The sequence below is a fragment of the Equus przewalskii genome, chromosome 1 (assembly GCF_037783145.1).
Source record: "Equus przewalskii isolate Varuska chromosome 1, EquPr2, whole genome shotgun sequence".
Lineage (NCBI taxonomy): Eukaryota > Metazoa > Chordata > Mammalia > Perissodactyla > Equidae > Equus > Equus przewalskii.
Genome location: NC_091831.1, coordinates 91,491,662 through 91,516,089, shown reverse-complemented (window position 1 = coordinate 91,516,089; position 24,428 = coordinate 91,491,662). Strand labels below are relative to the sequence as shown.

At 48.3% G+C, this 24,428-nt stretch overlaps 1 protein-coding gene and 1 long non-coding RNA gene across 6 annotated transcripts in view; one reads left to right on the top strand and one right to left on the bottom strand.

Annotated features, from left to right (window-relative positions):
- Positions 1–11,024: 11,024 nt before the first annotated feature.
- LOC139075230 (uncharacterized) lies at positions 11,025–14,160 on the bottom strand. Its single transcript, XR_011525397.1, has 2 exons — positions 13,092–14,160; positions 11,025–11,325 (listed from the first exon to the last, which is right to left on the bottom strand). It is a non-coding gene; the product is annotated as an uncharacterized lncRNA (long non-coding RNA).
- Positions 14,161–20,282: 6,122 nt separating this feature from the next.
- Positions 20,283–24,428, top strand: part of ADAMTSL3 (ADAMTS like 3) — a 327,141-nt gene continuing 322,995 nt past the window's right edge. For all 5 annotated transcript variants that reach the window (XR_011525377.1, XM_070569997.1, XM_070569993.1 and 2 more), the window contains exons 1-2: positions 20,283–20,572; positions 21,973–22,067. Coding sequence is in view for 4 of the 5 variants with exons in the window: in XM_070569997.1 (XP_070426098.1) it covers positions 21,999–22,067 (69 nt within the window). In the remaining variant the exon portion in view is untranslated. The remainder of the gene's footprint in view (positions 20,573–21,972; positions 22,068–24,428) is intronic.

Below are 24,428 nucleotides of genomic sequence, written 5' to 3'. Positions count from 1 at the left end.
TGTCCGGGAATCGCCCATATTCCTCAGCTGCAATGGAATACAAAATTTGAAACTAAGAAATGCTAAATATTTTGTTTCCTGACATTACTGATGGCATCTGGTCTCTTCCCTTCGTTGTGTTTTAGCTGACCTGTGGATAGCCCAATAAATACGGCACGCTGTGTTGGCAAAAGGCCTTGGTTATTCTTAATGGTGAATTGATTTGTAAGCCCAGGCTCCCAGCTGCACACTCCTCCGGTGCCCTGTGGGTGACCACAGGGTCGCAGCACGGGCGTGTAGATGCTTGCTCCTGACCGAGTCACAGGTCTGAGAGAGGCCAACACAGCACACTCTCCTCCCAGTTGGGGGATGGAAAACCCTCCCCTATACTTTTGGGTTTATTTATGAAAGAGCCTGACTTGAGTTTCTTATGCTGCCAGATTCTGGGTAGGTTTTAAAGCAAGTCCTGTTATGGAGGCTGGGGAAACAGCATGGTCAAGACTTGGGTTGAGCGCCCAATAACACGATGGCTTAGGTTCAGGGAAGCATCTCCTGGCCTCGCTCAGAGTACACGCTCATTGTGTACTTTGACCCCGTGGAGCCCTCGGCAGTCCTGTTGGGATGGGGCAGTACCATTTCCCCTTTTTCAGAGAAGGAGAGTCATCGAATGGCTTGCCCAGGATCAAAAGGCAGGCAGTGGCAGTGAACTCAGCTTGTTCACCCCGCTCCATTCCCCACTTAACTGCTCACCCGTTGGAGTGCACCGCTTTTCAGTGACATTTGTAACGACTCCCCAGAGGCCAGATCGGTTTGTTAAGGTGGCTGAAAACACTTTCCTAGTCTTCTGAGTCCTTGGTACATCGGTAACATCACAACAACACACCTGGGTGCTTTTCCTCTCCTGTCCTTTCCCGCCAGGCACGCACACACACCCCTGCTTCTCCACAACAGTAGTATGTATAGTGTCTAGAATAAAATAGTAATCATGGCTGACCTTTATCAAGTGCTTACTAGGTGCCAGATGCTATTCTAAGCATCATATGTGAATAAATTTGTTGAATCTTCCTAATACCCATTTTTTTGAGGTAGATCTTATAATGCCCATTGTTCAGATAAGGAAACTGAGTCTCGGCAGAGGGGAAGTAACCTGTCTGTAGTCACAGTCATTAAATGGCAGAGCTGGATCCCAACGCAAATCTTCTCCCTCCCATGGTGTGCTCGTCACACTCTCCTGTACTGTTTCTCCTCAGATGCTTCTGTCCATGTATGTTCACAAAGCAGCTCTTTTCTATACCTGGTCAGCTTTTATTCTCCAGCTGCCACATTTGAAATTTATCAAAGGGAATGAGAAGTCTATTCTCAGTGCCTGTAACAGGCTTTGTTATCTTATTGGGGAAATACACAGTTAACTGACAGCTATAGACTAAACTAGTGATGACAACAACAACAACAAAAATGCTAAACAATTTCCAGTAGATTGCTTTAAAGGAATTGAAATGAGACTTGTGTCATTGGCCAGATGGCTGCCGAAAAAGAGGCCCAATGGTGGTGGCCTGGCTTAGCTGGAACAGTTGGTAGCTACAATGTATCTGTCTTTCCCTAACTTCTGGCCTCACCTAAAGTGTAGGGTCCCATCTACATGGAGTCCTCTCCTAGATGGTATCTCTCGTGTGCTCACGAACAAATCTGGTCAGTGATAATGTGGCACCAGCCACTTTCTTCTCCTCATCCAGCTCTTCTTCTCTAAATTCCATTGTGTCCTCTGGGCACCTCACTACGTCTGGGCCTGTCACTATCTCATACTGGGCCTCTGCACCCCTTCTGTTGGGGACTGACTGCCAGCTCCCACTGAGCAAGGTGTCTCCTGAGGCAAGGTGTCTTTGACACACTGCATTCTGTTGGGAAATACAGAAGAAGGCCACTCCCCCTGCCTGTGTTGCTTCCTGGCAGTGGAGTCCCCAGATAAGATTGATTAAACATTTCTGCCCATTCTCCCTTAAAACTGTCCTCTCCAAACGTTTCAAGTGTGAGTCCAGATGGAAGCTAGATCAGAAGATGACTGTGAGTGGTAGATAGCACCCAACCTTAACCTTTTTCTGATGATAAGATTGTAGTACTATTGTATCAGTTAGCTATTGACACCTAATGCTGTGTAACAAGCTGCCTCAAAAATCAGTGCCTTAGCACGAGACATACTTACTTAGCTCACAAGTCTGCAGGTTGCTGACCTACGCTGGGCAGTTCCTCAGGTCTCAGCTGTGCTCACTCACAGGACTGGCTGTTGGCTGGACCTCACAGGTCTGGAGGTTGACTAGAGTAACTCAGTTCTCCATGCGTCTTTTGCCAGTGGGCTAGCCCAGGCATGCTCTCACGGCGAAGGTGAGGGTGTGAGAGCACAGGTGGAAAGGCCCAAGTACTTTTTCAAGTCTCTGTTTAAATCTAGCCTGCTACCATCCCACAGGCCCAACAATTGGAAGGCTGGGCCCAGAGTCCGAGGGGGAAGGTTTCCAGCCTATATAGCAAAGAGTAAAGAAGTGAGGACATTGTCTTGGCCCCAGTGGATAATTGGATTTTTCTCAAATCTCCCCCTGGGGTACTGAGCAGGGCCGTCTAGAGATCTGGCTCATGGGTGGCACGAAGGGTTGGTTTCAAGGGGCCACAGTGTGATATTGCTCAATACAGGTAAAAGTACAAAGAGCAGGAAGGGGGAATACAAAGCCATGTCTGTAAGAACTACCAGAGATGAGCTAAGGAGATCAGGTACTAACCTCAAGGCCGAGTCCAGAGCACGGAAACAGGAGCATCAGATGGATGTCAGAGCAGAGAGTCAGGGGACTATTTGTGAACAAGTCTCAATGAAGTGTGTCCAGTAAAAAGAAGTGCCAGTGTTTATTCTTGCTGAATTATCTGCCTGGAAGAGGCCCCAGACTTGGGCCAAGTTCCCTTGACATAACAATTCTCCTCTGCTTCAGAGGTGAGCCATGGGGTTGGGGCTAGGAAACAAAATGGATGTTACAGCTCTTTTAGGGAGAGTGGTTCCCACTTCTGGGGTTGTCTTGGGGCCAAAGGTTCCTGGGGACCTTCCTTTGGGCTTGGAGTAACTCAGGCCTGAAGTGTTCCCTTTTGAAGCTACTTTTCATCTCCCACGCCACATGCAAGAAGAATGTTATGTTCACCTCTGTGGAGGCAGAGGAGAGGGCACCTCCCTGGGCCAGCTGTGTCATTTGCTTTACACACATTTTCTCGTTTTATCTTCATAACACGAAGGCCAGTTGCAGTGTTCCTATTTGAAGGTGAAGAAATCGAGGCTTCGAGTAGGCGAACCACTTGCTGAATATCACAGAGCTCAACTCTAAAGGCCAAGCTATTTCTGTATCACTCTGTAATGCTGACCTTTTACAGTGTCCACGTCACATAGAACTTCTACTTTACCCCCTGTGGACGGACCCCATCAGCCACTCTACCTTGTGACCCTACCCCACTGGCCACAGCCGATTGGACCAGGGATGTGCCTCCAAACCAGAGAAGGCCCTTCAGTCTCTTCCCTGGGAATTGGGAATTTTCCATGTGCTTTTGGTGTTATAGCTATTCATTCTACATTTGGCTCTAACTATTTCCTCCCTTTTCTCATTTACCTAGCTATCTAAACTTCAAACTTTACATTCTTATTTTATAGGTTTATCTATTTTATTTTAATTCACTTAATTAGGATTTTATCCAGTCTTTTTTCCTCCTTTTTAGGTACATTTGGAATTTATAATGGCTAGTTTTAGCCTTTATTTCAATCACTTAAAAGTGGTTTTACATTTTCAAACTCATTTCTCTTGAATTTAAATATTTTATTTTTAAACATTATGCCACTTTCATTTTTCCTTAGTTATAGAGGGTCTTGAATTGCGCTCCTGGGTCAATTCCTGGGAGCTCCATGAGTACCACACTCTTGCCTTTCCCCCTCCCTACTGCCTTCACCCCACATAAGAAGTGACAGTCTGATCCATGAGTGTACAGAGCAACGTGTGTCAACCAGTCCCTTCCACTCGTCTTCCCCTGTGGACTTGGCCTGTCTGCAGCAAGCACGGGCTCTGGACCACTCTTGGCTGTGCTGTGTGCTGAGTGATGGGGATGCTGCTCTATGGGCGAGGTCCCAGGTAGTCCGGGGGCTTCTGTGACTGGGCTGGCAAGTCTGTCTGGTTGTGAGGTTCAGAATGAGGAATCTCTCTTGCCCAGAGATCTGAGCCACTTTTTCCAATATTGGCTTCTCCAGGAATAAGATGAGATGTTGGTTTCCATCTTTTGTCTTCTCAATAGGTTCTTAATCAGGCCTCTTCCAATGCCAACATCTGGCATATTTGTGCAGGAACTTTGAGAATGAGGCAGGAGAGATTCGGGCATTAAATGGGAGAGCCCCACAGTGGGGCCAGGGCATGTGTCTTTGGACATTACTGTGTGGGCACTTGTGTGTCTGTCATGAGAGCATTGTCTAGTTTCTAGTGAGGCCCAGTTTGGAATGGCATCTGTGCTCAGCTCTCCAGACCTTGCACGAGTTGAACAGTTTTGCTCCCTCTGTTGTGTTTGGTCAGTTAGGCGTATCAACCATCAGGATATCCCAACCCCGACCTGGGATGATAAGCATTGATTTTCTATCCAGGTCCAAGGCAGGTTGACCAGAAATACCAGGATGCTTCTGCATCGACGTTCCCTCTCTGGTCCTCCTCCCCACACATGCTAGTTATGTTTATCAGTCTTGGAGCTCCAGATTGCAACTTATTCTATAGAAATGTAGTGGGCTTTTTTATCAGATTAAAAAGAAAAGGGGGCTTCTGTTTCCTTGGAAAAAAGACTGTATCACATGTGTCTTCGTCTCAAGAATTAGGCTGGCCCCAAACTGTGAGGACCTGGAGCAGAGATGGTGTGCCGCAGGATAGTTTAGATGGTTTAGATAAGTGGCTCTCAGCTCTTCCTGTGCATTAGACTCTGGACCACTTAAAAAAATACCGATGTCTGACCCTCACCCCTACATTTTGATTCAAATGATTGGGGGTAGGCCTGGGTCTTGGTGTTTTTGAAAAGCCCCTCAAACGATTCTAAGGTACCGTCAGGACTGAGAACAACGCTTTAGATGAACAGAGGATGGTGCCTCAGGCAATAGTGGGAGATAAACTAGGGAAGGACTGACTGTGGGGCTCTTGTGAGGTTCCAGGAAATGGCACCCCTCTTTCCCTTCTGAGTTCTAAGTAAACTGGGGCAAGGGTTAAAACAGATAAGAGCTGAGACATAAACTGTGTTGAAAAAAGCTAAGTCAGAGTATGTAGCTTAGGATGAGAGCCAAAGGATCTGCTAACTGAGCCCCACGGCAATCAGACATACGCACCTAGTCTGAGAGGAGCTGGACCACCATCACCTCCTCTTGCAGGGACAAAGCCTTTAACATTGAGCTTACTGCATGGCTGCGGGCATCAACAAGGCACGTTTCCTGTGGGCAGGCTGGCCTGTGAGGGAGGGAGGGGCTATGATACTCAGACCCAGTTCCTAATCCAAACTCACAAGTCAGGTAACTGAATCCACCTACTCAACTAGTCAGGGCTATTTGGAAAAAATCCCTCCTCATAGAAACTGGAAGAATGGGGAAATGGTATTCCTTTCTAACTCTGGGGAATGAAGAAGAGGAACTACCTCAAAGAAAACACAAGTTTTCAGAGGCAAAACAGACCTATATGAAAGGGAAAATGGAATATCTATAAGGTATAGCCTTTATAACTGCTTTTCAAAATGTGTTTGTACCAGTGCAATAGGGCAAGAAAAAGGAAAAAAAATGGTCTAAAGATTGAAAAGCAAGAAATAAAACTGTCTTTATGTGCAGAAAACAAGATTGAATATGTAGATAATGCTAAGAAATCTACAAAAAATCTACCAGCACTAATATGCAAATTTATCAAGGTCATGGGATAGAAAGTCAATATACAAAATTAATTATGTTTCCATATACTGGCAACAGTTATTAAATATTAAATTTGATATTAAAATAATGAAAAGCAATGCCATTTATAATAACATCAGAAAGCATAAAATACTTGGAAAGTATTTGAACAAAAGATAGGCAAGACCTTGACACTGAAAACTACAAAGCATTGCGTGTAAAAATTAAAGAAGACCTAAATAAATGGTTAGATGTACTGAATATTGTTAAAATGTCTTTTCTCCCCAGATTGATCTATAAATTCAATGCACTTCTAATCAAAATCCCAAGGGGCCTTTCTGTTGAAATTGACTAGCTGATTCTAAAATTAGACAGAACTGCAAAAGTCCTAGAATGGCCAAAACAAAGAGAAAACAAAAGTTACAGAATTTACACTATCTAATTTTAAGACTTACCATAAAGATACAGTAATCAAAACTGTGGAATTAGCATAAGTTTAGATAAATAGGTCAACGGAACAGAACAGAGAGTCTAGAAATAGACTCACATGTAAGTATATGGTCAATTTATTTTCAATAAAGTTGTCGAGGTAATTCAGTGGGAAAAGGAAAGGTCCTTTCAACAAAATAAAAATAAGGCTTGACCCTTACCTCACACCATACATAAAATTTAATTTAAAATGGATCATAGACCTGCACATAAAAGCTAAGACCTTAAAGCTTTTAGAAAAAAACATAGGAAAATATCTTCAAAACTTTGAAGTGAGCCTAATTTCTTAGGACACAAAAAGCACTAACTTCAAAAGACAAAATTGATAAATTGGACTTCATTAAAATTAAAAATTTCTGCCCATCTAAGGACAGCATTTAAAAAAATGAAAAGACAAACCATAGACTGGAAGAAAATATTCATGATACATATCTCTGACAATAGATCTCTATACAGAATATATAAAGAATCTTCACAAGTCAATAATAAGTGATTAAGAAAGGTCAAAATACTTGAAGAGACACTTCACAAAAGAGACACACAAATCCCCAGTAAGCATATGAAAATGTGCTCAACATCATTAGTCATCATCAGGGACCAGCCAATGGGTGGTAACAAGGAAGTTTAGAATTATAGAGTACTAAATAAGATATCTTCCAGTTGCCAGGGTACCATATTCCCAGAGACATTAGCAAAGGTGGGATCTTGGACTAAGTCATTTACAACCTTATTTGTAGCAAATGGGTTCTAGTTATCACTACTGAAGAGGAACATTGATTTAGAACCAAAGTAGGCAATGGGCATGGAAGGTTGCATCCCAAGGCTTATAGATATCTGTCCAAGTTTTCTTACATTGTCCACGTTGTCCATAGACATAAGAAGGAAGCCATCAAAGGGATGCTGAGTGACAGAGTGGTTCAGAATGTTGAAGACCTCCTCTAATGTCCACATCATTGGAGCAAGATCAGAAATTGACCAACAATGTCCTTGGGACATTACGAAATGTAGAGTTGAAAGGAAATGGGGGAAAAGGCACTACTGGATTAGTTTACAGTGTCCTATATAGGATTCAGTTCTCTCCTGGAGGGAAGATGGTAGATTATGATGGGTCCAAGGTAAGTGGATCAGGGCTGGTAAGGAATCTATTGTGAATTTGTGCCACACTGCATAAGATGAAACACCAGCTTTGGCCTCACCAAATGTTGGCTATACTTTTGACCTCCCAATAAAATCTTAGTATTCCACTATTGGCCTAACCAAAACATACTGGAGAGACCGAAGACCTGGGGCATCTGCCTCTTGTTATTTCTATGTCTACAGGTTAATGATGGGTGGTATAAAAAGTCCTTTTTGATGTGGATGGGTGGGCACTTAGAAATTGGTACTTGCTTTAAGGAGCAGAATACTCAGATCTGCTCATGCCACAAATCCCTCCAACCACTCCAGGGGGTGAGTTTTACAAGGGAAGGTCAGTGGCAACCACTTTGTCTGATGAACTCTTTTCCTCGGATCCTCCATAGATTTCTTTGAAAGAGCCACAAGATCTTATAAGCAGGAGAATATTATAGATATATCACATAAATGTCTGTGTCATAGGCAAACAACAGCTTGTGACTCACCTGTTGGTTGGGGAAACTCAGTTAGATTGAAAGAGATTAACAGCACGATATACTGAGAGAAGTTCAAAATTTGATGAGAACATTAGGTTTTCAGGAAATGGGGCAGGTAAAACATGGTCGGGAGTAGATAGCAGTCTTAGACACTGGTAATCAGCCCATGAGGCCAAGCTGACCACCTTGCATCTGCGTTATTAGAAGGAAAGGGGAATTGGCCATAACTATTGTCACTGATGCTGAATATGTATTCAGGGGAGCAACACAGCTCTTGCAAGGATGACTTGATAACATTTCGGAGCCACTGATGGACCTGGGGTGAATCACTAGCAGTGGTGGAGTATCTTCACATTCTTGGTTAGTACAAAGACAAGGGTCTAGTGTTGAAGATTTGAGATCTCACTGAGACAAACCTTTGGCTCAGGGCAGCCACATCGTTGATGAAGAAGCTGCTACTGTGCTTGGAGTCAGGGCCTGAGCACAATATGTTCATTTCCTCTTGGGAATTTGGCAATGGAAGAAATTTTACACCCAGATTTGGGGCATGTTTATATTATCATATTATTATTGGCTTCTCTAAATGTTGTGTGGTCTCAGTTGTAGAATCTCTGATAAGCTATGTCAGACAATATGGTTGGACGTAATTTCAGGTGGGACACGCAAGACAGAGTAAACGTGAGGTCTTGGTGGTTGTAGTGGATTGAATAATGGCCCCTGGAAGGATATGTCCAAGCCTTACCCGCAGTGCCTGAGAATGGGACCCTATTTGGAAATAGAGTCTTAGCCGATGTAATCAAGTTGAGGATCTTAAGATGATATCATCCTGAATTTAGGGTGAGCCCTAAACCCAATGACTGGTGTCCTTATAAGAGAAAGGAGAGGGAGACCTGCCACACAGACAGACCCAGGGAGAAGGTCATGTGAGGAGCATGTGAAGATGGAGGCAGAGAGAGACTGGAGTGGTGCTGCCAGAAGCCAAGGAAGACTTGGAGCCTCCAGAAGCTGGAAGAGGCGAGGAAGGATTCTCCCCTGGAGCCTTCAGATGGAGCGTGGACTCGCTGACACCTTGACTTCAGACTTCTGGCCTCCAGAACACTGAGAGAAAAAATTTGTTGCTTTAAGCCGCCCAGTTGTGGTAATTTGTCACGGCAGCCGTAGGAAACTAATGCAGTGGCCCTGAGTTACTTTAATTATTTTACCGTTTCAGCTCATTTTAGAGCCTTCCATGGGCAAAATCCACCCCGTCCATGAGGATACCCAAAAAATTAGTAGTTGGTGCTGCAGAAGTGGCCTCATGAAGGTGGGAAATGACTTTCTCTAATTGACCAGAAAGCTTAATGACAAAGCCCAAGAGAGTAACAGGAGAAAAAGCCAAGGAATGCTGGGGTATGTGTGGGGCTGTTGGTGGTGGATACATCTTCTCCACTTGCGATATCTCCTCCATGTGGAAGCAGCGCTACTAGTATGACTGACTTGCCCTCTCTATGCCCTCCAGCCCATGAGCCTAGTCCAGAGGGGAACTTAATCTGACTGGTGAGTTTAGAAAGAGGAACTGGGCAAATGCAGCTAAGTGTCCCTACCCCCACCTTCTTGGGAGCTGCTCATCTGCAGAGAGCACACGGCTCAGGAATCAAGGTGATGATGTGGTCTTTCTAGGCTTTACTCTTCCATCTTATTGCTCTGTTGGTTCAAGATGTAGACAGAGAAAGGGGTGTTGTTCTTTGGTTCACCTTGAACACCAACACTTACCAGATTTTTTATTTCAGGCTTTAAGCTAGCTGATGTTTATTATTTATTACCCTACCATTTTATCCTATTTTGGTCTACCTATATTTATTCAATCTATATGTATATATTTATAACTGTCAGTGTGAAGCCACAGGAATGATAATAGCTGAGAGGCCACAACAAGAGGACAACGGCTGCCTCGCTATCTGCTGTCACTGCCTCTTGGCTCTCCCAATGCATCTGCAACTCCGAAAATGACAATTTTCCAAAGGCCCTTTTGACTTGTGAGATTTCAAAGATGGAGCGGTTAGTGCTCCCCAAAACCTTCGCCAGGAAGATGACACATCTTGTTTACTGTAAACTCAATATTTTAAAAACCATGGTTTCTGGTTTACATAACCAGGAGGGAGCTAAAGAGGAGGCTGGCAAGAGGCAGCCAGGAGGGTACCACACAGGGGAGATCCCCTCACAGAGGGACCGTCCCTGTGATGTCACAGGCCAGACACGGTGAAGAACCAGGTGATGCAGAATCTCCCATGAGGTACCAGGGAGAAGGCCAGCAGGGAGCATCCTCAGCCTGGCTCCTGGTGGATTTACACCAATCTGCTTCCAACGACCTGTTGGAAAGAAAACTGGACTGTGTGCTCCTGCCTTAAAGCTCTCCCTCAGCATGGTTTCACATCCAGAAGTTTGTTCTACAACCTGCATCACGTCCTCTTAAAACGGTTTCTCCCCCTCCCCGAAATCCCAATCACCACACCAACTTTTCCTCTCATCTTCTCCTGACCTCTCAAATTCTACAAACTGTCCTCAGCTACCTGGCTATTCCTCTTTTCCCTCTTTTCCTGTCTCCTGGGTCCTTTATTCCTAGGTCACTCCATGGAACTTTTTAATAGGAATTCCTGATTCCCACCAAACCCAAGGGATGCCTCATAACTGACTGAGCAAGTAACGGATCGCTCCATCTTTGAAGGCAGATGGGGAAATCAATATTGCCAACCAGCATCAGTTACTTCGTTTTCTTTCATACTTGTCACACTATTTATTTCCAAAGTGGTCTCCTTACCTTCCTGGCAGCGTCCAAGGAGGACATTTCTTGGATCAGAAGTCTCTGTCTGACCTGAAATTTCATGTCAATCTCAGTTTTTAAAAATTTGCTTCCCATTTTCCTTATTTACGCTTTGTAGAACACTGGACATTTTGTTCTCAATTTTCCTGACCCCATACACGAATTTGGGGATATTTGTTTCATGAAGTCTTTTGGTTTCTTTCTTGGTTTTCAAAAACAACAATAAAAATGCACTGCTCTGGGACATATTTAATGGAACAGCATTTAGCAATTTCATGGGAAATGCCGTGGAAGTCCCACTCTTGCTTTGATGGTAAACCAGAGACCCAGGCGAGGATCGAATGTCCAACTTGCTTTGCAGGATTCAGGGGCTTCTGTGTGTATCTTCCAGGATGAAGTTCACAATGGAAGAGCCAAAGAACAGAGCTGAGGAAACATCCTTCAAGCGAGAGCCACTGAACCATCCGAGCGAATGGGGAAGACAAAGACAGAAGTCAAAAGTGGCTTATGATGATTGCTTCTTGGTTTTGCTATTTGAAAAAAAGAAATAAACTTTTGATATTTTCACTGTTTAGGGGAAATGATACACATACTACATGCACATTAGAGAACATTTAGAAATTCCTTTCCCCATAAACACATGTATGGATAGATGGTGCCTCAGTAGGTAGCTAGCTGTTTCCACCCACACCATCAGCTTCCATGGCTTCAAGTATCAACCATATGCTGAGAAGTCACAAATCTAAATGTCCAACCAAGGCTGTCTTTCTGATTCTAGACCCACGGGCATTTCCAGCTCAAAACGTTCCAGGTGAAGCCATCATCTTGGCACAGGTTCTTCACACTTAATATGTTTTCCTCTTCCTCTTCTGTTCCCAACATCAACGAATGACACTGCCACCACCCAACCACCCATGGCCCACGTCAGAAATCAGGGTGCTGGGCTTGACTCGTGTCTCCTCAGTACCCTACTCCTTAAGTCATTCACTAAGTCTATCAATTCTACCTCTCAAATCCATCTATCTTCTTCTATCTCCACTACCTCTTGTACCAGGTTAGGCCACCACGAGCTCTTACCTGGATTATTAAAAATACAGCCAGAGTAATCATTCTTAAAATCCAATCATATCACGTCATTGCTCTGCCAAATATTATACTAAGCAACCCACTGTGCCTCGGATAAAGTCCAAAACCCCATAGCATGGCACGTGTGACCTTCACTACTTGACCCCTGCCTACCTCTGTCCACTTACTTTTGCCAATTCCATTTGCACTTTGTGCCACAAATGTATTAGTCAGCATAGACTGGTTTATGCTGTGGTAACAAATAAATCAAAAATCTCAGAGGTTTAACAGATAAAGGTAATTTCTTGTTCGTATCAATTCTAGTGTAAGTTGGACAACTCTCCGGGTCAGCTGTCCTTCATGGTATGGTTCAGCAATCCAGGATCCTTTATTTTATGGCTCTGCCATGTCAACACACAGCCTCTATGTCAACTGCCCAAGGGGAAGAGAGAGACTGGAGAAGCCACAGGAGCTTTTCACTGCCTCAACTAGGAAGCGAAGCACCGCACTTCTACTTTGTTTCATTGGCCAAAGTCACACGGCTCTGCCTAACTGCAAGAAGTCTGGGAATTGTAGCTCTCCAGGAGGATCCAGGAAGGAGGCGTATCAGAAGAGATTTGGCAAATATATAGCATTGTCTTTGCCACACCAAACATTTAAAAAACACGTGGTTGTTGAATTGGAACTTTCATCTGTAGGCCCTCACACGTTTTCCTCTTTGGCTGGAATTCGTACTTCACACCCAAACTTTCTCATGAATAATTCCTGCCCAGAACTATTTTTGTGAAGGAATGCATGGGAACGCCAGGCTAGAACCTCTTTCTCAGGATTATGAAAGCTGGAACAGTATCCTAGACACTGGCTTTTCACTTTCATCCACGAAATGAGATATAAATTATGTCCCTCTAAATTTGACTTTCAAATCAAATGAAAACATTTATTTATACAGATTTTCACATCTCCCTGTGTAATAAAAAGTAGGTTTAGATGGTTGGTTTTAAGTCAATGAGCAATCATCTCCCTAGTTCTGGATCTGATGTCTTACCCAGTCCGTCTCACAGTTGATACCACTGAGAACATATGGGAAAGACAAAGGAGATGAACAAGTCACACATCGACTATTTCTTAATTCTTCTTTTTTATATATCAAAGTCATAGACACTGTATTAACTATCTCTTGTTATGTAACAAAGTATCACAAACTCAGTGGCTTAAAACAACACACATTTACCATCTCACGGTTTCTGTAGTTCAGAAATCCAGGCACGATTCACTTGGCTCCTCTGTTTCAGGGTCTTTCACAAGACTGCAGTTAAAGTGTCAGCTGGGGCTGAGGTCTCATCTGAGGCTTGACTGGGGAAGGATGGCACTTTTAAGCTCATGTGGTTGTCGGCAGAATTCAGTTCTTTGCTGGCTGTCAGCTAGAGTTCCTCAGCTCCTCGCCACATATGTGTCTCTATCATGGAGGCTTACTTCATCAAGTCTAGCAAGGGAGAGAGTCTCCTGGCAAGAGGGAAATTACAATGTTAAATAATAACATAGTCAAAGAAGTGATGTTCCAACACCTTTGCCATATTCAATTGCTAGAAATAAGTCACAGGTCCTGTCTACACCCAAGGGGAGGGGATTATATAAAGGTGTGAATACCAGGAGACAGGGATCATTGGGGGCCCTCTTAGAATCTGTCAACCACAGATACCCTACAATGTTCCCTCAATTCCTTATTGGGCTGAAGGTGCACGCACACACACACACGTGTGAAAATGATGGAAGCGACCAGATAGGATTTGTTCTAGAATATGTGATAAATTTATTCATTCTTTCCTAGAGCTCCCTGCCAGCCATTTATATTATTTTAGAATGCTCATTTGGGATGGTAGATTGCTTTTTATTGGAGGAAAAGCCATAGAAGGAGAGTAGATTTTTTTTCCATTAAGATCCTGTGCTTGTACTTAGACTTTAGTTCTCAACTGAAATATCACTTCTCCCAAGAAATCTCCAACGCCCCCATGACTGAATTAGTTGCCATACGACCCAATGCTTTTTCTTTTTTAAAGATTATGGCACCTGAGCTAACAACTCTTGCCAATCTTCTTCCCCTTGCCCCCTGGTTTTTTCTCCCCTAAACCCCCCAGTACATAGTTGTATATTTTTAGTTGTAGGTCCACCCAATGCTTTTTTAGCTCCCTGTTTTTCCACCTCTGGGAGCATCTATCCCACTGTATCTCCTTTGCTCCTCCAGGAAGGGCTATATCTTATCATGCCCTTGTGTTCGTAGGACCTAGCTCGTGACTGATACCAGGTAGACTGTCAGCTAATATGTATTGCATTTCACCGCCTTGAACTGAACTGTTCTTTGGGCCTATAGCTGACCCGATGTGGATGGTGAGCTCTGAAGAACTTGGTTCCTCACGCTCCTCCACAGGATGTTTTTGCCTAAGTCTTGGTGAAGGCATAATTGGCTATCGAAACCCTCCCAAAGTTAAGTGGGTTTTGCAAAACTTAATACATAGAAATGTTTTTATTGAACTTCTATTTGAAAAAAGACATTTTCCAAGTATCCCTTTGTGGTGTTTCCAATCCAAATATTGCAGAGCTGACATTCAGGAGCACGTCGGGGAGCAGACTAAACAGGTGGGTCTCCGTTTGTGGTGTAGGGCGAGTGACACGCAGTGCAGGCCTGGAGCACACGCTTTTGTGCACAACTGGTCTTGACAGTCTGTAAGAAAACTGACATCACGCTTTTAAACAATAAAGTGTACAGTGTTTAGAGTAATACAGTTTCTTACTTTGCACCCTGTTCTTTTCGTTCGAGTCAATCCATTCTGGAATAAAACCTTGGTCTCCTGGAGTTGTCAGAGATGATGTTCTAGAGGTGAATTTTGCAGAAAGCTAAGGGGGACTAGTTAAAGAAACATATAGGGCTTGGTTTTGTTTTCTTTTTCTTAAATTTAGCCCTTTTGTGAGTATTTTTCTAAAATGTAGCACGTACTTCCATAAATCCATGAACAGAATCTAATGAGCAAAGGTGTTTGTAGACAACCCGGATTCTTGAACACAAACACAGTACTGTGCAAGGACACGGTGATCCTGTCAGGCTCCACAGAGGTGAGCACAACTGTAGCTGACTACAGTGCTTTTTACTTCTATTGTGCCTTTTACAGTTTTTGTGTAGCACCTTATGCTGCTGGCGTGCCTTTTCTTAGCAGGCATTCTGTCCCTTTCTAATTTACAGCCTCTAATTTACTCTTGAAAACTAGATGAACCGACACGTTAGAACGAGGTGCAGAGTAAGAATCAGTAGTCCTGAGTGAGACCTAAGTGTTTGCTTATATGCAGTATGGTTAAATGTGTGATGTCAGTTGGATGCTCAGAGGCCTTTGCTGTTCTGGTTGTGGTGAGACTAAGAGAGACTGGCTAGAGGTGAGTTCTAGATTAGGGAGGCATTGCTATATTATACAAGCAAAGCATAACAATCTCAGAAGGTACATTGAAAGAACCTCTTGGAATTTTATACTTTCACAATATAATGGAGAAAGTTAATGCTCAGAGAAGCGAAGTGACTTACCCAGAATCCCCCAGTTTGTGGCCAAGGCTGGACCGGTAGTGAGTTTTCTGACTATAGCTCCAGTGTTCTCTACACTCATCTTCTGCCTCTGAGCAGAAGACAAGGGTCTTGTCAAGGGCAGAGTGAGATGAGTTCAAAGGCACTGGCAAATCCCTTCTCCAGGGTATCTATGTTATGCTTATGCTCCACAGTGGAGTCTGTCAGGACACATGCATGTGATATGTGCAGGATTATCAGGATATGAGACGCACACAAAACTGAGTCAGGTCAGCCACCTTCCCAGCCCTGGAGGCCAGATGGCAACCAGGCTCAGGTTTGGACCTGGAGAGTTTGCTGGCCCTGGAAAAGGTCACCAAATCCCAACTCGGTTTCTTAGTAGCACTTTAGGGGACTCTAGCCCTCCTCCACTTCACCCCCAAAGATTTGGAGCTTTCTAGAAAGAGTCAGTGCAACACCACCCCCAGCCTCCTGACAGACATTTTGATTGGCTCAGTCCTCCAGTGCAGTAGCGGTCCTAATCCCCAAGTCCTGACCTGAAATCATGGCTCTGGCACCTCCACAAAGTCATGAAATCACGGATCTGGCACCCCGAGATGCTCCTTGGGAATCTCAGCACAGGAGGAGAGGAGAACCAAGAAGGAGAGTGCACCAAAGCACAGAGAGCCCTCACCAAGTAGGACACCTCCTGTCATACCTCTTCCCAAGGGCTTTATTCACTTACGAGGCAGAAGAGCCACCAGATGAAGACCTGGACACATTCTATAAAGCAAATTTCTGTTCCAAAGGAGGACCTCACTCTGGACAGGCAAACGTCCACCACCAGCAGCTGAGCAAGCTTCCTGTGTGGGGTTGGGGACATCCGAGAAGACAGAGAGTGGATGCTGTTGGCGTGGGAGCCCTGTCCAGACTCTTGTTATTGGCAGGTACATGCACCCTTCAGCTTACACAAGTGTGCCCGCCAAGGGTGAGACCTTCTCCTGTCTTTGGCTTATGGGAGCCACCTTGGAGGTTACACCATCACCCAGCTCCAGGAGTGGCTATGACTGACTGGCAGTGGGTACAGCAACCTGGTCCCCTTGTCTCAAGACAGGGCAACTCTGTGGTGTAGCCTTTGCTCCAGGGTCTCAGAGGATCAGGCGAAGGCTAGACCTGACCTGGGGCACAGGCTTGCTCTGCTCTTGCCCCTACCCTAGCCTGCTTCCCTTACTTCCTTACAGGTTTTTCCTGGGAGAGCATGCCCTCAGAATCCCACACCCCTGAGACACCATGCTCCCCCAATGTCCCTGCCTGTCAGCTCCCGGTGGCCTTGGCTGAGAGTGTGTCCTCCGTGCTACGGTCAGTCACCTGTAACTTCCCCAGGCCTGGCCTCCGAGTCCTCCTTTCTCCCAGCCTCCAGCACATTCTTCTTGGTGTGCTCCCCAAGTCCACCTCATGAGTCTGCAACCAGAAAGAGCAAGTCCGCATCAAGAAAAAATTCAGGCCGATGCCCTGAAGTGATGTCCCCTCTCTCTTAGGGTAACATACACCTGCACCCCAACACCAGCACCACCGTTAGTCACTTCCCTGGTCCGTTCTGTCTCTCTCTCATACACATGGTGCCTCGTTGTGCTTGTCTGGTTGGGGTCAGCAGGCAGTGCTGGAATGAGGCGTAGAAATCTCTGAAACTCACCCAGGGAAGAAGCAGATCCTGAGACAATGGAAACTGGGAACTCAAGAAGATGGATCTTAGGGGAGAAACAACTGGTTTGTTAGCCCTCTCGGAGTTGAGAGGCCCCACCCTTCTGCCCAGGATTCTCATGGAAGGAGTAATCCAGGAGCTAGGCAGGGAGGGGCCTGAACCCCCTAGAGACAGCCTGTGTGGGTAGCTGCACCCAGTAGCCCAATTAGCCAGACTGGACTTTTTGGGGTTCCTTCTCTTCTATTCTTCCCACTCCCCAATCTTCCCCCACCTCCACGCCTTTGGCGATGTCAGAATGTTTAAACACTTTGGCCAGGCCTCAGGGCAAAGGGTGAAGCGTGGGAGGGGAGCAGTGGGTGGGCCACTGAGGCAAGGCTCTGTGTCTGCACTTGGGCTGAGGGATGAAGGACAGTTCCACTGGGGTAGTTAGGTGGTGAATCTGCAGACAGGATCCCTGAGGTCCAGCCAGCCCTCTCCAAGTGGAGTCTTTGTCATCCTTGGTCACGGTGCCTTAGCCACACACGTAGGATTGCTTGATCTTCTAGGGTGAAAGGAAGGCAGAGCTATTATCGGAGTATTGGTGATGCTTTCTGCTTTTCACTCCTGATCACCTATTCCTTGAGAGGCTGGCCTGGTACTAAATGGAATCTGTAGGAGAGGAAGGCTCACCCTCCATACTTGATGTGGGGTGTCCCTGGAGGCTGGCTCAGGAGTCAAAAGTGCCCAAGGGAAAACGCAACAGGAAGTCCTGCTGAGCCATTAAAACCTTAGAGCAGAGCAGCTCAGATGTTCCCAAGAAACCCCCCATCCCCGGGGCCGCCTCAGGGCCTTCCCGGGTTTCAGGCACCGGAGCTCAGCTCAACACAGCTGCCACTGCACAAGCAGAATGTCTCTTTGAATTCTCCATTTCATCTTGAATATTCATGTGATTTTTGCAATAGACTCCATGACACATCAGGGCTTGTTTTAGAACCTAAGGATGAGAGAAGTGGCACCGTCTAGCTGCTAAGCACATGTGGGGGTCAAGCCTTTCCACGTCAGTCTCCTTTGCAAAATGGAATAAAAATAATACCTACCCTGGAGGCTGGTGTGATGACTGAGTTAAGACAATCGAGTGCCTTGGAACAGCATCTGGGGCATCGTAAGTGTTCTGAAACGTTAACATCATTATTCCTCTCCTGATACCCTGATATGAGAACCACATGCAGTCCATCACCATTATTTGCAGATTCCGTATTTGTGAATTCATCTGCTTGCTAACATTTATTTGCAACCCCCAAATCAATACTTGCAACCCTTCAGTGGTGGTGATTCGAAGAGGGGTGAAAAGTTTTAGTCACCTGATATGAAGTCCCAGCCAAGGTCAAACAAGGCAACACTCTGCCTTCTTGTTTCAGACTTCATGCTGTAAACCAGTGTCCTCTTAGGGTCTCTTTAGTGCCACTTTTCACATTTCTGTCTGTGTTTGTGATTTCGCTGTTTAAGATGGCCCCCTAGAACAGCAGTGAAGTGCTGTCTAGGTTCCTGAGCAGAAGGCAGCTGTGACGCGCCAGGTGGAGAAAACTCCTGTGTTAGGTAAGACGCCTGTGTTTGAGAACTTCACCCAGGCATAAGACATAGTGCGGTGGCTGTAGGTTCAACACCAGTAAATCAACAACAGATGTTAAATAAGATGTTTTTAAAGAGAAACACACATAAAATGTTATTGATGGGTGGCAAAAATGGGACTAGAGGCTGGCAGGAGCCTGACCCCGTCCTTCCTGGAAGAGCAATGTATTCCCACATTCACCGTTCCGCTGACTTGGGAAGGATGTAACTAAGGCGAATAAGGAGACCCGCGTACACAGGTGCATTCTTTCTGGTTTAGCCCCGCCATCCCTGCCCCTTGCTGACTCGTCTCCTCCCGCCTCCTGCCTCCCTCAAACTGAACGTCCTCCGCTCACCTCCCGCAAGACTCCGGCCATTTTACATGGAGCGGAGAGGCGGTTTTGGAGATCTTCCTCCCGGTGCAGGAAGTCACCAGAGTAAGGATGGGAAGACAGGCAAGGAAGGCAGGCAGGGCCGGCGCCTCGTGGGGAAGCTCCAACGCCACACGGAAGGTACCAACCGCGGAGCCCACGGGCGAGCAATCCAGGGACGAGCAACCGAGGCTCTAGAGAAGAAACACGGCCTCCGGTCCTGGCCTTGCACCTCGCGACGCGAAAGTCATTTATCCCCTGAGCCTCGCTTCCTTATCGGTGAAATGGGAACAATGCTACTAATGGCGCCACCGGGCCCTGGTGAAGATGAGCTGCGCGTAAAGAGATCGGCACAGGGCTGGCGCCCACTGGGCACTCAAGGAGACGATGGCTGTGGCGGTACTTCGGTGGGGGCGAAAAGCAGACTTCCGCGCAATCCTCCGGCCCTTGGCTTCAAACCGCTGAGACTGGGCCCAAGCCAGGGACAACATCTCGCCTTACTTCTCCTCATCTCCACAGGTCCACAAGGAAATTCACCCCACTGCCCGGTCCCTGACACCGCCACGCCACCCCGAGTCCCAGGCCTGGGCACCCCATGGTTTGGACAGCTGCGGAGCTCGCTGTTTGTTCCCCAGGCCTGGCTCATATGAAGCGGCACCAGGTACCCGGCTAAGGGGTGCCCCTCCTCCGTCGCTCGTGGTCCCTGGCAGCCAAACGTCCGGGCGCCGAGCGAGCCCACTGGAGTCCCGCGGGCCCTCGGTCTCCGACTTCGGTCACGCCTGGCCAGGAGCGCCCGAGGCTCGCAGGCACGAGCCAGGGGCTCCAGGCAAACCTCCGTGGGGCCGCCGGGCCTGCCTTCGCAGCGTCGGCGCCCGGGGCGGGCCGGGAGGGTAGAGGCTCGGGGAGGTCGGGTTGGGGGGCTACAGCATCCATGCTCGCGGCTCCGGCCGAGGCGGGGCGCCCGGACGCCCTCCCCAGCGCGCCCGCCGGCGGCGGCGGTGGCGGCGGCGGCAATCCCGGCTCTTGGCACCGCGCCTGGCGGCCGGCCCAGCGCGAGGAGTGGCTTCCAGGAAGCGGGCGGAGGAGCGTTCCAGCCGAGTCTCGCCGTCGCCGCGGCCCCGCGCGCTCCGAGCGGCCCGGGCCGGCCCTGCCCCCGCTCTCCCGCACCCCGGGGCCCCCTGCTCGGGCCGAGGGCGCGGGGCGGGCGCCGGGCGCGCTGTGCACTTGCCGGGCGGTGCAGGTGGCGGCGCGCGCCCTCCGCCTCTGGGTCCCGGCCAGCGCTGCGCTCCGCGCGCCCGGAGGGGCGGGAGAGGCGGGGCGGCCCCCGTCCCAGCCCCATTTAACTTCGCGGCGGCGGCGGCGCCGCGGGCTGGAGGCCGGCGTCGGGGAAGGTCCTACTCTCGGATTCCGCACGAGGTGTGGACGCGGCCGTCTCTGTTGCCCCTCTCCAGCGCGCGCCTAACCCGCGCGTCTTGGACCGCACGTCCCGGACGCTCCTGCGGCGCAAGGTGGGTGCTGCGGGCTCGGCACAGAGGGCGAGGAAAGGCTCTCCCCGGGGGAGTAAGATGTGAGCAGGGGCGTCTAAGCAGGGTTGAGGACTCCGAGAGGGAGGAGGGGACTGCGCGGGCCCCCGGGGGCTCCGGGACGGGGGCGCTCGCCACGGCGTGGAGACCTCTCTGGGGGCACGCTCCCTGGGGTCCTGGAGGGTTCGGGGAGAGACATTCCGGGCTCTGCGCGGGCAGAGGGGCGCTCCTGATTGTGGGGCGACTCCAGAGGGCTGGGGGTGTTCAGGTGTGGGGGGTTTCTGGGAAGAAAACGGGCTGACGGCAGCTCATAGCCTTGGGCGTCGGGAAGTCTGGCAGGTTGGCAAGTGGGTCGCGAACGCCGAGAGCGCCAAGGGCCGAAGCGACGCGCCCGCCGTGGAAAGTGGGTGCCGGGGGAGCGGCGCGCGGCGGGTCGTCGGAGGCGCGCGCGCCAGGACCGCTGGTGCCGGCGAGCGAGGGGCGCGCGGTTCCAGGGACCCGCACTGGCCGCCTCCCTGCAGCCCAGAGTCGCCGCCTCAGGTCGGAAACAGCAGCACATTTGCGGATCGCATTAGGCCAGGCCCTTAATGCTTTCTCCAGATGGAGAGAAGCCACCGACCCGCCCCCGGACACCGGCTCCGCCAAGGCGCCCGCGAGGCGAAGCGAGAGGCGAGTGTGACCTCGGCTTTTCCAGTCTCACTCGAAGTGATTTCCCTGCAAATTGTCGGGAGAACTCTGAAGAACTTCCGCCAGCCCTCCTTGGCTCAGAGGGCCTCTGCTGGTTCGCCCTCACCTGCTTTTAGGAGATTGTGGTCGGCTGGCTCTGAGGCTTCCAGCCTTCCTTAACTCTGCCTGCAGGTCTGGGGCTCCAGGGCGAACGGTGTCATCTCCTGGGGAAGGCTTTCCGGTCCTAGAATGGTCACTATCTTGCTGCGTGACCTTAGGCAGGTCCCATCCCCTCTCTGGCCTGGCATAGTTGGCCTGAGTCTCATTTTGGCCTGAAGTGGCAGAAGCTGGCAGGTGCCCTAAGCCTTGGCTGCATGCTGGCTTCCTGAGTCGGGTGCCAGTAGCCACACCCTGCTGCTGACAGATGGACTGGGAAGTGGCTGGTGCAGAGATGTCTCAGCTTCTGCAGGGCTGCAGGTGAGGGCTGCACACTGGAGGCGAGTCTAGCTGCCTTCCTGACCTTGAGGCGGACCCATCCTAAAGATAGCCCCGGACAGCCTGTACCCTGGAGTGGGTAGCCCCATCCTGGACCAGTGCAGACCTTTCAAAGATGTTGTATGGGGTTCAGGGCCCCTCCCTCTGATTGGTCTGTTAAATCATGGGTGCTGCTACTGGAGTCAGAGCTGGTTGGAAACTAACTCCTCTTTTGTGGGCTACAGGTGAGACCCCCAGCATCCGGGACCCCATGGCTTCCTGGAAGAGCCCCTGCTGGCTGCTGATGTGGATGGTCTTCACGCACTCTGCCCTTCTGCAGGTAATAGGGAGGGGAGAAGAACGGGAGGCAGACACCTGTTTACTGAGGAGCGTTATTCCAGATCACCTAAGATGTGCTATTGTTACGGTTAATCCTATGCCAAAGAGAATCTGTTTTTGTCTCTTACCTCCAGCAAAGGGTATTTCTGGTTGCTTTAGCTGTAAGGATGGTCCAGTTGCTTGAGTCCTCTCTGAGTCCTGAGCAGGGCCTTGTTGCCGCTGTGCAGACTCTGCACCAGTGATGACCAGGGTTGTGATGGACCCTGTCTTTTCAGTCTCGAATGGCTGTCAGCATGTGCCTAGAAGAGACTGGACTCCTGGAGGCCAGGACACGAGGGATGGGCAGAGCCCAGGTTCTGGCCTTTGCTCAGCCACTGAATAAGTATTCTGAGTTTATGTTTATCAACACATATCATACTATTTTACGGTTTTTTATTTAGACTCTTGTCGTTCCCACCAGCCTGGGGCGGGGGGGTGGGTACCCAGCTCATGCACTGCATCCTCATTTGCTGACAGGGCAGACTGAAACAAAGGAGTGAAGCTAGCATTGCCTGTGAGACAATAGGGAATGGTGGAGACAGTGGCAAAGACGCTGGTACATGCTCCATCTATTAAGAGCAGCCTCTACTCAACTCTAGCGGATCTCTGCCAAGTGAGAATGCAAACCCAGGATTGCTAGATCTTCCTGTTTTTCAGGATAGCTGGATCATCCAGATTTCCTATGATCGCTCAGTTTTTAAAGCACTTAAAGCCAGACAAATATGTCTGTAGCCTGGGTTCAGCCAAGCCACTTGTAGTCCTCAATCTAAAGGCGCAGAGCACATCTGAGTCAGTGTTGTGTCCCGAGGCTCTGCCCGTCCAGTGCCTTGTGTGACTTAGAACGTGCTAGCCCTTGTGGCATCTTGTGTGATTGAGAGCAAGGCCACCCCTTCCTGCAGACGTAATTTCGCAGACACTTGGCTTGGTGGCCAGGGTACCCTCAGGGTCTAGCAGAGGGCCTGGCAGTCAGTCCGGGCTTGAAGGTCTGTTAAATGGGCACGCATGTGCGTATAAAGGGCTATGCCCGGGGGTGGGTTGATGTGACTGCTCTGTCCCTCATTTCACTCTCCTGTCCTTAGTGTTTCAAAGGCCTCTTTCAGCTCCAAAGCCCCAAGATTTTTGTGACTCATGCAGGACTAGTTAGTGATGTACATCTTTTCCGTCGTTACCCATTTTATTGATGCTGCCATCATCACATTCTAATAGATATCTTCTGTTAGAACAAAAGTTAAGTGTTTTCACAGTGATTTTAGGGTTTTTCTGGTCAGCGAGGTGTTGTGTTGTGGTAAAAGGATGGAGACCTGCTTTTCCATCCTATCAGCTGATCTGAGACGGGCTCTCAGAGCCTCAGAGATTTGTTCCTGGTCAAATGGGGCTGAGGCTTCAAAGTCGGGGGTTTTGGTTTATCTTCTTTCACCCCATAAAATTTAAAAGTGCTTTGAGACAGTCTGTTGACCTTTGGCCAAGGGTGGTGTGTGCCCAGCTTGGATCACTCACTGACCTCTTTTGGATTTTTCCATATCTTTGTGGCTCTGGCAGTGTTGTTTCCGTGTATCAGGCAGCGTGCACACAAGGTCGTGAAAGGAGATTGCAGGCCAGCAGTCTTGATCAGCCACACCATCTGCTGTTCGAATCCCAGCTCTACCACTTCTTTACCTGTCACCCAACCGTCTCTGCGTCTCAGTTTCCACATCTGCAGAGAGGGGGCGTCTGCCTCATAGACTTGTTTGCAAAAGTGAATCGTTGGGAACTGGAAAAAGTAACTAGCAGAACCAAGCAAAAGCAGTGTCTGGCACAAAGTAACTGCACAGTAAATGTTAGAGCTCTGTTGTTGCCATTGCTTGTTAATATTAACAGTTGGAAACAAACCTGGTGCCTGTAATTCTGCTGTGGGACTGTAGGGGGCACTCAGGAGGCATCAGCTGAGGAGAGAAGATGCTGCAGAGACTGGAAGGAGGTGGGGCCTAATCTTCTCTGGGCAGTTACTGCAGGTGTCACTGTCATTGGCCAGGGCAGTCATACCACAGGCCCCAGAAGCCTATTCTGATAAAGAGTAGGTCAGGCCTGAGGCCCTGCCCATGGGTTGGACGCTTGGTTATCTCCCTGGGGTCATCATGGGTTTGATTCAAAGCTGCCCCTCTGAGGTATCTTGGGATTTTGGTGTTGGGGGGCCCTTAAGGTGTTCTTCAGTCCCTCCCTTTGCCTTATAAGTGCTGCCACCAAGTGGCTGGTAGAGAATTAATAGTCCTGTGAGGCTGAGCCGCAGGGACCGTGGGATGTGCCAACTAATTTTATAAAAGCTAGATTCTCTTTGTTAAATCAG